The sequence below is a fragment of the Delphinus delphis genome, chromosome 10, assembly GCF_949987515.2.
Source record: "Delphinus delphis chromosome 10, mDelDel1.2, whole genome shotgun sequence".
NCBI lineage: Eukaryota > Metazoa > Chordata > Mammalia > Artiodactyla > Delphinidae > Delphinus > Delphinus delphis.
Genome location: NC_082692.2, coordinates 22,691,201 through 22,707,617, shown reverse-complemented (window position 1 = coordinate 22,707,617; position 16,417 = coordinate 22,691,201). Strand labels below are relative to the sequence as shown.

The 16,417-nt window shown below is 50.3% G+C and overlaps 3 protein-coding genes across 6 annotated transcripts in view; 1 reads left to right on the top strand and 2 right to left on the bottom strand.

Annotated features, from left to right (window-relative positions):
* Window positions 1-156: 156 nt before the first annotated feature.
* C10H6orf136 (chromosome 10 C6orf136 homolog) lies at window positions 157-3,659 on the bottom strand. Its single transcript, XM_060023363.1, has 6 exons — window positions 3,503-3,659; window positions 1,783-2,184; window positions 1,410-1,498; window positions 1,034-1,234; window positions 374-443; window positions 157-296 (listed from the first exon to the last, which is right to left on the bottom strand). The coding sequence occupies exons 1-6, from the start codon at window positions 3,572-3,574 to the stop codon at window positions 183-185; spliced, it is 948 nt and encodes a 315-aa protein (XP_059879346.1). The 5' UTR covers window positions 3,575-3,659; the 3' UTR covers window positions 157-182.
* PPP1R10 (protein phosphatase 1 regulatory subunit 10) overlaps window positions 3,060-16,417 on the top strand; it is a 36,707-nt gene continuing 23,349 nt past the window's right edge. The window contains exon 1 of the mRNA XM_060023361.2: window positions 3,060-3,207. The gene's annotated coding sequence lies outside the window, so the exon portion shown is untranslated. The remainder of the gene's footprint in view (window positions 3,208-16,417) is intronic.
* On the bottom strand, window positions 4,005-16,037 carry ATAT1 (alpha tubulin acetyltransferase 1). 4 transcript variants are annotated; one of them, XM_060021556.2, is made up of 13 exons: window positions 15,922-16,037; window positions 15,388-15,448; window positions 15,183-15,274; window positions 15,002-15,062; window positions 14,765-14,878; window positions 14,476-14,577; window positions 9,992-10,037; window positions 9,804-9,872; window positions 8,141-8,212; window positions 7,728-7,971; window positions 4,814-4,893; window positions 4,680-4,722; window positions 4,005-4,303 (listed from the first exon to the last, which is right to left on the bottom strand). In XM_060021556.2, exons 1-13 carry the CDS (start codon window positions 16,026-16,028, stop codon window positions 4,129-4,131), a joined length of 1,266 nt encoding a protein of 421 aa, XP_059877539.1. In that variant the 5' UTR covers window positions 16,029-16,037; the 3' UTR covers window positions 4,005-4,128. The 4 variants fall into 4 exon arrangements, with proteins under 4 accessions (XP_059877539.1, XP_059877540.1, XP_059877541.1 ...); XM_060021557.2 differs by lacking the exon at window positions 9,804-9,872; XM_060021558.1 differs by lacking the exons at window positions 4,005-4,303; window positions 4,680-4,722; window positions 4,814-4,893 and adding an exon at window positions 5,935-7,157.

Genomic DNA, 16,417 nt, shown 5'->3' with positions numbered 1-16,417 from the left:
ATATTCACTTAGATTTTATTATTTACAAGTTAAGTTACACAGCAGCTTTACACAGCATGAGATGGAAAGTAAAGGAGAAGAGAGAAGAGAGGAGGAAGCTGGCTCCTGAGGTCTTTGGCCACCTCCACCTCCTCCTCTTGTGCGTAGCAAGTCTTCCGTGCTGCCTCTGCCCCAGTTCCTGATCAGCCCTTGGAACACAGGTGTAAGTTGGGTTCTGGCTCCGACAGCCCCAGAGCCACCAGGGCTCCCACTAGCAGCTTCTTCACGGGCGTTGGGGGTGAGTGTGAAGGCATCAGCTGCAGGAGAAAGGTTAATGCCAGCTGGTGGGATGTTCTACCCCATCACCCCACCCCTACACAGCCCTAGGACTCACTTTGTCTAGGCGATGGCGACAAATGAGGCCGTTGGAATTCAGGTAGAAGGTGGAATAGGCATCATAGGTCCTGGTGAAGGGAGAAAGGCTCACTGAGGGAGAAGGGGACTGGTCCCAAAGTTTAATTCAAGCATTTGTTTAAACTAGTAGTTCCTAAACTTTACTACATATTATATCACCTGGGGATCTTTTAAAAATCCTGAGGTTGTTCCCTGGCCCAATTAAATCAGAATGTCTGGCACCGATATTTTAAAAAGATTCCTGAATGATTCCACTGTGCAGCAAAGTTTGGGAACCACTGGTTTGGGCTGAGCCTAAGAATTTCTTGGGATTCTACTCTGTGCCAGAAATTTACCAGGTACTTTACCTAAGGTTGTGAGGCACCACTTATGAGATGGGAATTTTCATCTGTTCAATAAGTATTTGAGTACCTACTATGTGCCAGGTAATGTACATGAAGAAGCTGAGTTCAGAAGCTTCCTCATATATTCAGAGTCTCTATTTTTTGTTAGATTAAAGTAGACAAAAACAAGATCCTGCCCTCAAGGAGCCTGCAGTCAAGTCAGGGTAGATCCAGGATTGTCTAGAAGACTAGACCATAGATTCCCAAAAGGGTAAGATTAGGAAATTGTAGTGCGTTTCTTTTCTCACTTCTCTTACCGGTAAAGCTCTTCCTTGTCACGCTTATAGAAACGCAGAAAGAGTAGGTGGATGGGCAGCCCCACAAGCCGCCAGCGGGCTTGCAGGGTCCAATTCTCAGGGTGGCGGGTCAGCTGTAGAACCTCCAGCCGAAGCTGTGCAAAATAGTTCCAGGCCAGGAAGCGGCAGAGGGTCAGTGACAGAATGTACCATGTCCGGCCTCTGGGAGGAAGGAATGGGAAAGAAATCTCATGATGGCAGAATCAGAAAACCAAACTGGTATCTGACAGTGGGATGGGGAGCAGCAGTGAGAAGCAGCCTAGGACATTCTCTAATAAGTGAAAATAGCATTGGGTCCTTTTCCTCCCCAAGGCCCTACCCATTCGTGGATTCTCACTTGGTACGCATGTTCAGGATCTCATTGATGAATTCCACATCCGATGAGTAGAGAGTGTAGTCGTGGGAGTGAAGGAAGAGACTGGGAAGCTAGGTGGAAGAAGGCATCAGACCAGGAGGAAAGAAAAGATGATCCTATTTCTCAGTTTTCTATATTTAGTGTCTCTTTATTCATGAGTGAAAGGTCATCTCATCCCACGTTTAACTTCCCTAATCCAAACTGAGGAGCATCTTTTCCTTGGGAAATGTTTATAACATATTTATATGCCCGTCTTGTGGTTCCCAGAAAGAATCCAGTTGACTGACTCCCTATTTTTAAAAATTACCTACATCCCTTCCCATTTCGGACAAAGGCCACTTCTGAACTGACTTACCTCTTGTCTCAGTCTCTCGTACATGACAGCCAGGTGCTCCTCCATACTCGGATCTCCTGATGGAGTGGCCGGGGAAGAGTGGGCAGTCCCAGAGGCTTGGAAAGGTATCAAAGCCCCAGGACAGGGGCAGGGAGGTCCCTCAAATAGGCTCCTAAGCCCATCCAGGCAGCCGCTGTGTAACTCAGGTCCTGGTCCCTCCTCCCCCTTTCCTGGGGGGAGAACCACCCATGGTGAGGTGAGGGCTTGGACCTGAGGGAGAGGTAGTGGGGGAGCTCGGGGAAGCAGCCGGGTGGGAGGGCTTGGGGGTGGGGGAGACCAGAAAAGAGGCAAAGATGGAGAAGTGGTTGTCACGGAGTGAGGCCAAAGAGGTGGGAATGGCAGGGCCCGTGGAGAAAGGTGGTCCTAAGGAGGAAGAACAAAAGGGAAAAAGATAAGAATCCAGCTGCCTAATGCCCTGCCATCCAAACTGCCCATTAACAAGCTTCCAGTCCCACCTGCTCCTTCTGACAGGAGAGATGGAACTATTGAGGGAAAATTCATCTCCATCTCTACTTAAAACAGGAGGAAACACTTTCCTGTGACAAAAGTACACATACCTCTCCCAAACATTAGCAAGTACTTTTAGATTCGTTTAAGATTCCAAACCCGTTTGGGGGCAGGTCTGCCTCTCTTACAGCAAGAATCATAAGAGTGCATATTTGAAGAATGAACAAATGAATGAATAAGTTACAGGTCTTCTTGTACTGTGGCCTCTAACACAACTCCAGGAGTGTGTGAAGCAGAGGTTATACAGAGAAAAGTTAACATCCAACTGGAACTAGGAGACTTTGGAGTTCCAATTCTATCATGTAACCTTAGGCACTATCTCATTTCCTCAGCCTGAGGGAATGTCCTCCTATAAACGAGGACGATGAAACCACACTAAGTTATTATGAGGACTATATGAGATAATAATTGTAAATAAAACTTTGCGACCTGTTAAGCAGTAAGCTCATCATTCGGGCTCCTCTAATGACACGAAAAGGCCCAGGAGACTGTTAAAGGCTGGACCTCATGCCCCTGGTTTACTGATGTCGAAACTGCGATGAGGGAGAGGTCACCCGAAGTCAGGCCTGACCCGAGTCCCGCGTTTCCAACGAACCCCCCCGAGGGGTCTCATTATCGGGAGAGCGGGCGGGCCGCGCGGGTACCTCTGTCCCCGACGGTGTCCCGGAGGCGCCGTCTCCGCCGGGGGCGTGGCCATCTTGCCCGCCCGGGCACAGGGGCCCGAACAGGGTCCACCCGGGCCGGCCTTCCCGCCGGGACCGCTACCCGGGTGCAAGATGCGCGGGCTGCGGAGCGCGGCCCGCAGGTCTGTCTGGTCGGCTCCCGGGAGGCGCCGCGAACTTCTCCGCCCCCTGCCCTTCAAATCACCTCCAGGCACAGGTAACCGCGGAAACGCGGGCGAAATGCGGACGCGCCCCACCGCCCCAGCTTCCAGCCCGCCTGCCCCCGCAGGCCCGGGAGACCGACGTCCCGTGCTCTACAGGGCTGGCGGCGCCGCCCTCGGATCCCCACGACCCCTAACCCCTAAACGCGCCGCCCCGCACAGGTGGGAAGGAGCGGCGGGACGTCACTGCGCCTGCGCGACACGGGGCGCGCGCTCCGCCCCACACGCCGACTCTGGGGAGGGTCTCTCCCCGCCCCCTCTCCTCCCCTCCCGCTTCCCCTCTGCTCTTACCTGGGGACGAGCCTGGTAGGCACGGAGGCAGGGGCCGAGGCGCCGGGCCGCCCCCCGGCTGGGCTGGTACATGATCTTCCGGGAATGGAGAGAGCACCTCCCGTGTCCGGCCTCCTCACAGGGGTGAGCGTGCCCCGGAGCCGGCTTCTTGAAGGGGAAAAGGGGGGGGGGGTGAAGGGCTGAGGGGAGGGAAACGGAGATGTTGCGCGCTTGCGCACTGCGGCGGGTTCCAGGGAGGCGGTGAGGCGCTGGTCTGCAGTAAGTGCGCCTGCGCTCGCCGGATCGGAGGCTGCCTTAGAGCGCTTGCGCAGTAAATTAGCGGCCTCGCGCACTGCTCTCACCTGTGGCGCTTGCGCAAAAGTGGGCGATGATGGGGCTGAACGGGGCGCGCGAAGAGTGACGGGTGTGATTGAAATAATGACAATCGCGGTTTTCAGTAGCTCTCGTGATAAAAATAAATACTTTATTGCTGTGGTTAAAAATAAGATACAAATGACTTGGCACTGATAATAAAGCCTGTCGAATGAATGAATGAATGGATACATCCATTGTGAGGGCGGGCTTTGGCTAGGTCCTGTGTGAGAGAGAAATAATACTGACTTTGAAGGTGTGAGAGGGGGCTGCGGTCACCAAGGCCTGGTGCTGCGACGTTCCTGCAAGTTTCGAATGAACCTGGCGTTGAACATATCCCCACCCATTGTCCAGGACTGGGCTGGTGGAGCCTGGGCCTGTGGAGGAACCGTGTGCATGGGTTCCTCCCCAGACCCATGCTGTGACAAGACCTGCTCCTCACTGGCAGACCTAGTAGGTGGGAGATGGAGAGTGGGTTACAGGGGTACTAAAGGGAGAATTAAAATCACAGCTTCAAAAAAAAAAAAAAAAATCACAGCTTCTTAAAGGGCTGACTGGCTCTTGTGTAGAGGATGTATGATGGGGTATGAGGCTGGAACCATTAGTGCTATGTCCAAACCTGAAACCCCTCAGAGACTGCCAAAGGGAAGCACTCGAGTCGAACCTATGGGGAAAGAGGCTTGTAGGGTGTTAGGTGGAAGGCTTTGTGGGAAGAGCTGGTGTCCAGTTCAGAGAGTGAGATTAAGGAGGAGGAAGTAGCTGAGAGTGATGTTAGGAAAGGAGTCAGAGGTGGTGCGAGGCTGGTAGGGGAGGGGTCAGACCTCACCTATTCTCTGTTTCCTGCTCCCCCTGCTTCAGTTCTTGGTTGCCTGTGGGAATACCAGGCATGTGCATGGGAAGGCTGGAGTAGGTAGTGAATATGGCCTACTTGATTTGCGGATAAGGAGATGAATAACTTACCTGTATTGGGGGATGAGGAATTCAACCGCCCATGGCGGCTATAGCTGCAGCTTTGGGCTACCAGCCCTGCGGGAGTCCTGCTGTAGAAGAAATGTGAGATGATGGGGAAAAGGCTACAGGATGAAAGATGAGTGGGTATGGAGGAATCAGGAGAATAATAAAAGGAACAGCACAGGAACAGAGAGAGGGGTAGTTATCATTCCTATGGGATTTTAATCTAAGTTGTGCCCCAGAAAAGGGAAGGGAGCTCATTTTATACCCCAAGGTTTTCTGAAGCAGTCCTGACTTGCTGCTTTATTACTCCTAGTTGAGGTAATGTGTTAAAAGTAAGGCCAAATGTGCTCCAAATCATGTCATAAAAACAAATTCAGGGGAATTCCCTGGCGGTCCAGTGGTTAGGACTCCATGCTTCCACTGCAGGGGGCACAGGTTCAATCCCTGGTTGGGGCCTGGTCGGGGAACTAAGATCCCACAAGCCGCGTGGTTCGGCCAAAAACACACACACACACACCACACACACACAACCAGATTCACATATATGCAAAAAAATATTTTTTTGTTGGACCAGGTGCCCTGATGTTTGGTTTGGAAAACATGATTACCTTAATTTTAGGATACTTCAGCCAGAGGGAAATAGGGAGTGGTAAGGCTGAATTTAGGGAAAGGACTGTCTTGAGAAAGAGATCCAAGGGTTTAGTGAGGGAGAGGCCAGGGAACTAGCGGGAAGAGGAATTCAGGAAACAATTAGGGGACTGTTATCAGGAGGCAATTAGTGGATCCCAGAGATGTTAGTAAATCTTAACATCTCAGCAAAGGCTGGCCTGGGGTAAAGGGTAGAAGTGACTAGGGAGAGCTAGAGGTTTCTGGAGAGAATGGAGGAGTAGATATAGAAGGCTACACAGAGGGATCCAGCGACTACATGAGAGGAGACAATCCGCAGAAGATCCCACAATGAAGATGGGGACAGGCAGACACCAGATCCTGCAAGGGGAGCTCTAAGGCTCCTTGCTGGAAGATCTGCAGATCTCAGAGGTGAGGGAGAGAGAGGGAGAGAGGTCCTGAGATCCCAGGAAAATAAGGGGTGACGCACAAACGAGGCTGAGACCTTAAGGTTTGTTTGGTGTTTTTTTTTTTTTCTTTTGTAGTTTTTATCATTGAAAATGTCCATTTAAAAAACACAAAAGAATTCACACTTTATTCAGACAACACTGAGAGGGAGAAGAAAAAGGAATGAGTCAGAAGAGAGGGAGATCCTGCTCCCAAGGATTTCGGGGAATACAGTAGGGGTATCAACTAGCACACATCCAGAGGGTAGGGAGGGGGAAGGATGTTCTATACCCTGGGTATGGAGCAGGGAAGAAGGTTCTTGCTATGGAGGAAAGAAGAAAGGAAGGCCAGAGGAGGAGTTCCCCCATCATCTCAAGACAATCTCACAAGACAGGAATCTATCAGCATCTAGTGACCGGGGAGGGATGGCTGCGAGAGCGTATTCCAGGAGCTAATAGAGCCTTGAGACTCAGGCTTAGCTTCCGAAACTTGGCTAAGAGTGATCCTAGGGTGCTTGCTGGGATCTACTGCCAAGAAACAAACTCCCTCACAGAACCTGGACCCAGGGGAAGTGGTGGTGTCTGTAGAAGTGTGGCGAGTCTAGAGCCTCATAGCAGACGTCAGCTCGGGGGTCCCCTGACAGATACACATACACACAACATGTGGAAATTAAGAGTTTGGCAATGTTGAGTGGATCCCTTGGGGAGCTGGTAAGTCCCTGTCCTACCTGACTGGACTGCTCTGAAGCAGAGCTCACTCACTGGCTGGCGTCAGCAGGCTGATAGGGTAGCTGTGGTCGGTAGCACGAAGCAGTATTAGAGCTACCAGGAGACAGTGTAGTGGGACTATAAGATTCATTCCATGGAGAAGACTCTTTAAAAGGTTTCCCTGGTAGAGGAGGCCCTTGGACCTTCCATGGTGTTCTAGAATCTGACTGCAAGCAAGACTATGCTTCTCTGGATAATTAGTAGGAGCCGCCCAACCGAGAAGTCTGGCAGCAAATGGGCTGTCTGTGGGAGAGTGTTCAGAGCCCGAGTTAGGAGACAGGGGGTGCTTTCTATGGTAAGAAAAGCTACAAAGCATTAGGCCATCTGGGACCCTGACAACCCAGTTGTCCAAGAAAGGGGAAGAGGGAATCCTATGGGCTCTGTCAGGTTCCCCTGGATGCTGGGGGATACAATGGAAGATCCGGTCTGGGGTTCTCAGGGAGGGAGTCTCTGCCCTTGCCAAGTCTCTCAGGAAGGGGAGAGGCTTAGCTGTCTGTCAGTATCGACTCTCATCAGAGCGGGGAAGGGAGCTGTGGAAGGATGTTATGGACAGGAGGAGGGGAGAGGGGAAATGGGGGGGAGAGAAAAACAGAAAGAGAAGTCAGAGGTGAAGAGAAAGCTGGGGAGAGAAAAAAAGGAGAGGCCCAAAAAAAAAAAAAAAAAAAAAGGAGAGGCCCACTCTCTGCCTGCCTGCCGGGATGGGCTCCTGCCACACAAGGCACTGACCCAGGGCTGGTGGCTCCCCAAACTGTGTCAGAGATCCTGCCCCTTCCCAGCAAATGTTAAACCATGATTTCCCCAATCTTAGAGGCTCAGTCACCCACCCAACGGATCTGTGTTCTTCCTGTGCTTCCTCCCAGCTCTCACTTAAACTAGAGTCCCTAGACTCTACATAAAGTCCTATTCTGCTCCTTCACTGTAATTTATTTCCAGACCACTCCCATAAATACTTTCCAATATATTCTTCTTGAAAGGTTCCAGGACTCTCCAGTCTTCCTGTCCTATTGCTTCATGTCTCTGATGGATTTACACTGCCCTCTGCCATTTCTAACACCCTGTCCGACAGTCTTGACATTCCCTAACCCTCCAGCTCCTATTACCTGGTGCGGCGACGCTGGGCTGGGCTGCCGCCTGGGTCAGTAGCAAGCAGAAGGCGGGCGGTGGGGTGCGGAGGGCAGAGGCGCAGGGAACGCAGCAGCTCCTGCTCTGGCACGAAGGGGCGGAGGGGACCCCGTTCTGGCGAATTTCCCAGGCTGCTGGAGCGCGGGGGTGGGTGGGCTGGAGGTGTAGCACGGCGAGGGGCCCTGTTCAAGGGCCAGGGAGGCTCCACAGCTACCTTCAGAACTGGGGAGAGGGAGAAAAAAGAGCAAGACAGAGAAGAAAAAGGAAAGGGAAGAGAGTCATGACAGCAAAGATTAGAGTAGAAAAAAGAGAAATCAGAGCCTTTAGAAAGAACAAATCTTTCCCCTGGGTTAAGGCACCCCCAGGCCCAGACCCCCTACCCCAGTCTTACACTCTCGGTCACTAGAGGAGTATGGCTTTATGTCTCCCTCTGCTCTCTTGGGTGGCAGCTTCCTTGCTGGAGCTGGCAGTGGAGAGGACACAGGCAAGGTAAGCATTAGGAGGCATACTGTGCACCCCTTCACTACCCCCACGACCCCAAACCTCTGATCCCTGACACCACAGTTCCTCCGGGGAAAGGAGACTTCAGCTCCACCGCAGAAGCAGCTCTGTGGCACTGCCATCACACCAAAAGGGAATTCGGGGGGAAGGCTGGAGCATTTTGAGGAGAGCCAGAAGGAGTAGGCTGAATGCAGAGTTGGGGGGAAAGATCTGGGGGAGACTGTGGGGCCTGGGAGATGCAAGAGAAGGGCAGCCAAGGGAGGCAAGCTCTTACTGTCAGTGGGTGCTGTCAGGCCCCCCTGGGATTCTGGGGCAGTGGAATGGTCCCAGCTGGGCCACCGAGGACCCCAGGTCCCTCTAGATGAGACGGACAAAGCCCTTGGTTAATCAGGAATTGCTTTGGAGAGGTCAGGGGAGGCTGGGGTGGGGCAGAACCTCCCCTTCCGGAGCAAAGATAGAAAGAGATTTACGTTTTATAAGGGGAAAAAAAGGATGAGGTAAAAACACAGACACCTGGAAAGGAGTCACCAGACAGAGTAAATGGGAGGCTAACGGACTGTCTCAGCCCTGTCTCCAGCCTCCTCACTTCTCCACTTGCCCCTCCCTTTCCCTCTCAAGAGGTTCTTTCTCCATCATGCGTGGCAAATGAGAGACTGCCCAGCGGATCCACTTAAACTTTAGGGTCCCTCCCGTGTGGACCTGGTCCTCACCGTCCTTGTTGGCTCTCTCTCCCTCTCACAGCTTTGGTCAGCAGGAGCTAGAGGGGGGAAGCCTTGGAAAGCAGAGCCGCTCACGGATCTGAACTGCCTCTCCGTGCCTGACATTGGTGGATGCTAATCACTGTTGAGAGATTGCTGTCTGGGTGGTGGTTACTCTGTTTCCTGGCCACCGAGGAGGTGAGAGAGCTAGCCACAGAGCCAGCTCCTTCAGCAAAGGGCCCTTCTGTGCAAGTGCGCACAGCATGGCCAGCAGAAGGCTGTGCCCCTCGGCCTTGAGAAGGAGGAAGGGGTGGGGCTCAGCCCGGCAGGGAGCATGTGTATGGATGAGGATGGAATGTGGAACCTGGGCAGCATTTCAGTACCTCCTAGGTATGGTTTCTCCAGATCAATTTCATTATTTGGTTGGAAATGTTACAAATTCTGAGTGTTATCTTCTAAAACTAGTATTTAAGCTTTGGACCATTCATGTCACTATTCTATGACTGGAAATGGAAGGGCTGACTGCACTTGCCTGTCCCTCACTGGCTGACAGAAGCCTGAGGAGTTTATGAAGGAACATGACTCTGGCCTATTTTGATGGGCCTGAAGCAGCAAGAGGCTCCATCAATGTCAGCTGTCAAACAGGCTTCCAATGAGCTTGCTTAGTTGACAGTCTTGCCAAATATAAATACACTGAGCTCCCATGAGGGCAGAGGACATGGGTAATGTCTGCTGGGGACTTGGGTTGCTTTAGAATTCTCCCAAACTGCCCACAGATTGCACTGAGTTCCCAGTGGCCTCCAGAGTGACTAGCCATCACAGCACTACAGATCCACCCGTTCAATGCAGCTTTACCAGCGGGCATAGGATCGACCGCAGCAGCACAAGAGTGTCGAGTTGCCCTCAGAGAGGTAGCAGGGGGCCCTGTGAGGAAGGAAGCGGTGGTGCCCCTCAGTGAGGGGTCCGGTGGGACCAAGAATCCACCTCCTTCCTTCCCCTCACCCCAACTGCTTGACCAACACACACAAGGTGAGAAAACTTACGATGCTGATGGGCAAAGAATCCTTCGAAGATCACGAAGTTGTTCACCTGTAAGATGAAACAAGCGAAATATATTTGTCCATTCAGCCACTCAGCACATACTTGCGTATAGAACCCTGTGCTAGAAAATCCACAGTGGGAGGAACGAAAGCCAGCCTTCCTGTCCTTGTTGACAGACTTAGTCAAAATCTCAGACCCTGACAAGCTAATCCTAAAGTTGAATTGCAGAGGACCTCGAACAGCCAAAATAATCTTCAAGATTAACAAAGGAATAACAAATTTGGGGAGGATTCATACTTCCTGATTTCAAAACTTACTACAAAGCTACAGTAATCAAAATAGTGTGGTAGAGGCACAGGATAGACATACAGACCAATGGAATGAATAGAGTTCAGAAATAAACCCATGTGTCTATGGTCAATTGATTTTCAATAAAGGTGCCAAGACCATTCAATAGGGAAAGTATAACTTCTTCAACAACTGGTGTTTGGATAACTGAGTATCTACATGCAAGATAATTAATTTGGACCAAAAAATAGCTAAAAATGGATCAAACAGCTAAATGTAAGAGCTAACACTGTGAAACTCTTAGAAGGAAACATTGAGGAAAATCTTGATGACTTTGGACATGGTTTCTTAAATATGACACCAAAAGCATAAGCAACAAAAGGAAAAAATAAATTACACTTCGTCAAAAGTAAAAACTTCTGTGCATCAAAAGACACTATCAAGAAAATGAAAAGCGGGGCTTCCCTGGTGGCGCAGTGGTTGAGAGTCCGCCTGTGGGTGAAGGGGACAGGGGTTTATGCCCTGGTCCGGGAGGATCCCACATGCCATGGAGCAACTAAGCCCGTGCGCCACAACTACTGGGCCTGCGCTCTAGAGCCCACAAGCCACAACTACTGAGCCCGTGTGCCACAACTACTGAAGCTTGCGCGCCTAGAGCCCATGTTCCACAACAAGAGAAGCCACCGCAATGAGAAGCCTGCGCACCGCAATGAAGAGTAGCCCTGCTCACCACAACTAGAGAAAGCCGCATGAAGCAACAAAGACCCAGTGCAACCAAAAATAATAATTAATTTTTAAAAAAAGGGCAAAGACTTGAATAAACATTTCTCCAAAGAAGATATACAAATGGCCAATAAGCACTTGAAAAGATGCTCAACATCATTAGTCATTAGGGAAATGCAAATCAAAACACAAAGAGATACAACTTCACAACCATTATTATGGCTATTATAAAAAGAACAAAGAAAAATAAATTTTGGTGAGGATGTCAAGATACCAGAGCTACCACACATTGCTGATGGAGATGTAAAATGTTGCAGTCATTGTGGAAAAACCGTTTCTCAGTTCCTCAAAGAGTTAAACACAGGATTACCATATGACCCAGCAATTCTACTCTTAGGTATATACCCAGGAAAACTGGAAATATATGTGCTTGGAGACATGGCTTGCCCAAAGTCTAGTAGCTACAAGTGGCAGAACTGGGTTTCAAATCCCAGACTCCTGATTCTAGTTGAGGCATTTCAGCCAGGAATACAGTGTAGTCATTAGAGGGGGCTATGGGTTCAAATTCAAGCTCTACCATTTATTAGCTGTGCAAACTTGGTCAAGTCACTAATCTGTATAAACCCAAAATGGGGTCAATAATGGCAACTACTTAAAGAAATGTACAAGGATCAACAGAGATAATGCATGTAGATACCACACAGAGCTCATGAAACATCAGTTGTTACTGGGTTGGCCAAAAAGTTCGTTCGGGTTTTCCAGACGGATGTTACAGAAAAACGGGAACGAACTTTTTGGCCAACCCAATATTATTTACACTCTATACTGCCCTGCTCTTACATGTTACCTGGGTAATGCATTTGATGCTGGATACTGTGTTTCTTCCGTTGCTCTCTGCTGCCTCTTAATGGAAAAATGATGTCCTACTCTGGGAGCACAGTCTAAGGAGACCCTGTCTATCTCCTGCTGTAATGTCTACCAACCCACCCACCCTCATCCTTCCCCAACAAGCATATGCCCAGCACTCCAGCCAAACAAAACTGCTTGCAGTGCCCTGAAAGGTAGATTAATATCTCTCTGACTCTGCTCGTGCTGGTTCCTACATGAAAAGCACCTTAGCCTGCCCACTTCTGTCCACCTGACGAACACCTTTCAAGATTAAGTCAAGCCTAACTCACTTTATGCCCCCTCTGTAAGCACACCAATTAATCACGTTACAAGGGATTAACTATCCGTGCTCCTACCCAAGGCTCGCTTGTCAACCCAATCCCAAGCCCACTCAACGACACTGCTTCAGCAATTCTTCCCACTTTCTCTGACATCAGATTTTCTTTCTACTGAGTCATTCTTATGCTGTTCATTTTTATGCAACTGAAAAGAATCAACCCTCTCTTGATCCATATCCCCCTCTAGCTCTTGCTCTATTTCTGTTCACATTAAAGCAGCATTTAAAAGAGTGGCCTATTCTTGTTGCCTCCAGTTCTGAGCTTCTCAATCTCCTAAAGCCACTCCATCCAGGCTTCCACCCACGAGTGTGCTGAAACCGCTTGTCAGGAACACCAGTGGCTTCAGGCAGCTAAATCCAATGGTCACTTCCCAGACCTCTTCTTACCTCACTGATCAGTAGCATTTGACTCAGTAAGCCATTCCTTCCTTCTGCAAACACTTTCTTCACTGGCCTTGCAGGTCACTTTACTTCTAAGTTTGCATCTGCTTCACTAGTCACTCCTCAGCTGCATTTGCTGCTGCTTCTCCTTCCTGACTTTCCAAGAGTGCCCAAGGGCTCAAGTCCTTGGACCACTTCTTTATAGAGACTCACTCCACGGCGGTTTCATCCTGTCTCACTGCTTTCAGTACCCTACGTGTGATGAAAACTCTCCACCCCGAACCTCGTCTCTGAACTCCAGGGAAGTAACCAACCTGGACTCATCACAGACATCTCCAATTAACATATTCAATATGGACTCCTACTATTTTTCCCCAAAACTGCTCCACCTTCCATCAGTTAATGCAATGCCATCCTTCCAAGTGCTCAGGCCAACAACTTTGGGATCACCCTTAACTCCCTCTTTTTTTTTCACAGTCTATCAAGAAAAATTATTTGCTTTAACTTCAAAATACCTAAAATCTGACCACTCCTTACCATCTCTACTGCTACCATTTTAGACTGAGCCACCACCATTTTTCAGCAGGATTGTTGCTTCCTAACTTGCTTGTACCCTCACTCCTCTACTACCTATTCTTAACAGGCAAAGTGCTCTGGTTTAAAGTAAGTCACATCATATTCTCCCTCTGTTCAAACCCCTCTGATGGCTCTCCTTTTCTCACTTAAAGGCCAAAGTCTTTGCAATAGCCTATAGAGTCCTAAATGTCTTTCCTCCCCCATTACTGCTCTGATCTCATCTACCACACTCCCCCCTCACTCATGCTGCTCTAGGCACACCAGCCAATTTTTCAGGCACACTCCCACCTCATGGCCTTTGCACTAGCCATTCCCTTTGCCTGGGATGCTCCCCCTCCAGATATTACTTAGCTCATAGTCTCACCTCTTGAAGTTATTGCTCAAGTGACACTTTCTCAGTGAGGCCTTTCCTGCTTATCCCATTTAAACCTGCAATCCCACACACTCCCATCCTCACATGGCACTCCCAAGCCTTCTTACTTGCTCTCATTTTCCTAGAGCACTTATCATCAATCATAGTATATACTTGTTTATTACGTTTGTCTGTCTCCCCACGTAGAATACAAGCTCCGTGAGAACAGAGACTTTTATCTGTTTCATTGAATAAAGTCTTTCTAAAGCCCAGAACAGTGCCAGGTACTCTAATATATATATGTTGAATGAACGGACAGCGTTAGCACCATTATATTGCATCTACTTATAAACAAACCACCTTCCCCAAAATAGACCCAATCTCCCTGAGGACAGGGAATGTATATTATTCTGAGCCCTTACTAAATCTTGATAGACTAGGTAATGGTCTATGCGGAAACAAGGAGATGAAAATGAGCTGATTATGTTTGGGGCGTAAACATATTATTGGGTGTACACAACAGCCCATGATGAAGAATAAAACTAGATGAGAGGGCTTCCCTGGTGGCGCAGTGGTTGAGAGTCCGCCTGCCGATGCTGGGGACACGGGTTCGTGCCCCGGTCCGGGAAGATCCCACATGCCGCGGAGCGGCTGGGCCCGTGAGCCATGGCCACTGAGCCTGCGCGTCCGGAGCCTGTGCTCCGCAACGGGAGAGGCCACAACAGTGAGAGGCCCGCATACCACAAAAAAAAAAAAAAAGATGAGAGTGAAATAGCTGCAGGATGAGAGATGGTACCCTGCCCCCCCAGAACTTACCTGTATAAAATAAGCCTATATAATAGGGAATAAGGAGTGCATGGAAAGTGCCACTTGTTTGCCACACAAAAAATAATAAATTCAGTGGGAATGCTAAGTGGGGTCTACTCTCTGAAACCTCTAACCTGTGGGACTGTGGTCTCCAGGTTGTAGTGTTTATTCAGGAACTTCAGCAGCTTCTGTGAGGGTCGGTCAATAGCCAGTTGATGTGGTTCAACTCGCTCCTTCTGCAGGGAACAGGAGACTCAGGGTAGGAGCAGGCATGGGGAAAGCAGGCCAATAGGAACCCAGTCACCTGGGAAGGATATGGGAACATGGCGGGTGGGAGGGTGGGAGGCAGGGCCTCTGGAAGGACTCAGGACAAGGGGCCTTTGATCTCCATTTTGGATGAACTGGTGAAGAGATAAGTAATACCTGCAGCATATACTGGAAGAGATCTCGTCCATGGCCATGGCGTTGAAGTGACTCATGGATGTAAAAGTCCAAGATGCAAAGTGGTTCTACCTCATTGTGAGCCTCACGGTCATCCTAAGAGGTAAAAGAACAACAAAGATCTTCTAGGACCCAGACATCATTGCCACCTTCCAATCTCCAGCACTTCTGTTCTCAGGAGCCAAGGCATATGAACTTTCAGTTTCCAATGACACTCACCAGTACAAAGAGTTTCTTATATCCAACTTTAAGGAAGCCAACAATGGCTCCTTTTCCAGCCCTGTAGGTTGGGGAAAATAACAATAATTAGCAGCTATCTGGAAGAGGTAGAATCAAAAAAGGGAGAGGGACTGGGAGAGGGAGGAATTAAGTATAGGGTAGAACGGTATTTGGCACTCACATTCGAGCTGAAGTATCTTTGAGTATATACATAACGTGGCGGTTACTCTGCATCCTTGATGCACTGGTGATGGGAGCAGGAAGATGCTGGGCCTGCCAGGAATTTGAAGACAGACTTTCTACAAGTCCCTTCCACAGGACCCAGGTCTCCCTTACCAACTGTCCCCAGAGAGGCCTCCCTTTACTCCATGTAGACTCCACATTACCTTAGCAGAAGCCTTGCCCAGTTCATCTACAATGGTCATAATTTGCTGCTGCAGATCAACACTACAGAAAGAGAGGAGATCAAGAGTCAGATACTCACTGAATTAGAGGGTCCTGGGCACTCACTCCCTGGGAATCTGGGCGATAACCGCAACCCCAGTTCAGTACTTCAGGCCCTCTGCCTTTACCTCGGAATCTTCCAACCTGATTTCCCACCCACTCTTCTGGAACCCAAACTTTTGCCACACCTCCTTTCAGTGTGGTACACTCCCTCCTCCCTTGAAGTTATTGTGGGGAAGCAGGAAGGGCAGGTCAACCACATCCTTTGGTTGGAACCACGATGGGGCCAAGGGATGAAAGGTGACAGATTCAAGCCCCAATCTACCCCACCAGTTCTAGGATCAAATGTCACCAAAAAGGCGAGCCAGGACATCAAAAGGAGCAGACACTAGTCAGTGAGAAGGGGGCGTGGTGCCTGGACCAGGTTTCGAGAGGAACCGGGAGAGAAGGGCCGTGGGGCAGGTTTGAGATGTCACCGGGCCGGCGTTGTGGTTCCGGGTCGGCGGGCCGGTGGCCGTAGGTGCTGGTCTAGCACCGTGATCCGCTCCGGGAGCAGCGCGTCCACATCGAACGGGAACTCCATGGCCCATTGTGCGCGGCCGGACCCGCCCCACGCGACGTCACTTCCGCCCCCCCCCCCCCGCCACCGCCCCGCCCACCGCCATCTTTACTTCCCCTGCCGCGCCCCCGGGTGTCTAGGGGGATCGCACCGCCCCCCTCCACCACCACCGCCCCCCTCCACCACCGCCGCCCCCCACCCACCGCCGCCCCCCACCCACCACCATCCCGGCAGCCGGCCCGGGGACCCCGTTCTTTTTGCCAGACCAGCTGTCACTTAGCAACGCCACTCATCCCATCCGCGCCTCCCACGGCAGCGGGTGCCATAGCAACGCATTTTTCTTAGGCCTAGTGTCTCACTCTCCAACCCTTTAGCCCCTCAGTGGGAACACTGTGCATCGGGCACAGGGGGGC

Bases quoted from the DNA above. Each gene is read 5' to 3' on its own strand.
- ATAT1 (XM_060021556.2), bottom strand. From the start codon at position 16,028: ATGGAGTTCCCGTTCGATGTGGACGCGCTGCTCCCGGAGCGGATCACG. The intron at 15,063-15,182 runs GTGAGTGCCAAA...CCCAACCTACAG, and splicing joins AAAGATACTTCAGCTCGAAT to GGCTGGAAAAGGAGCCATTG. The intron at 7,972-8,140 runs GTAAGACTGGGG...CCCTCTCCCCAG, and splicing joins CTCCTCTAGTGACCGAGAGT to TTCTGAAGGTAGCTGTGGAG.
- C10H6orf136 (XM_060023363.1), bottom strand. From the start codon at position 3,574: ATGTACCAGCCCAGCCGGGGGGCGGCCCGGCGCCTCGGCCCCTGCCTC. The intron at 2,185-3,502 runs GTAAGAGCAGAG...CTTCCTCCTTAG, and splicing joins CCTACCAGGCTCGTCCCCAG to GACCACCTTTCTCCACGGGC. The intron at 297-373 runs GTGAGTCCTAGG...TTTCTCCTGCAG, and splicing joins GTCGCCATCGCCTAGACAAA to CTGATGCCTTCACACTCACC.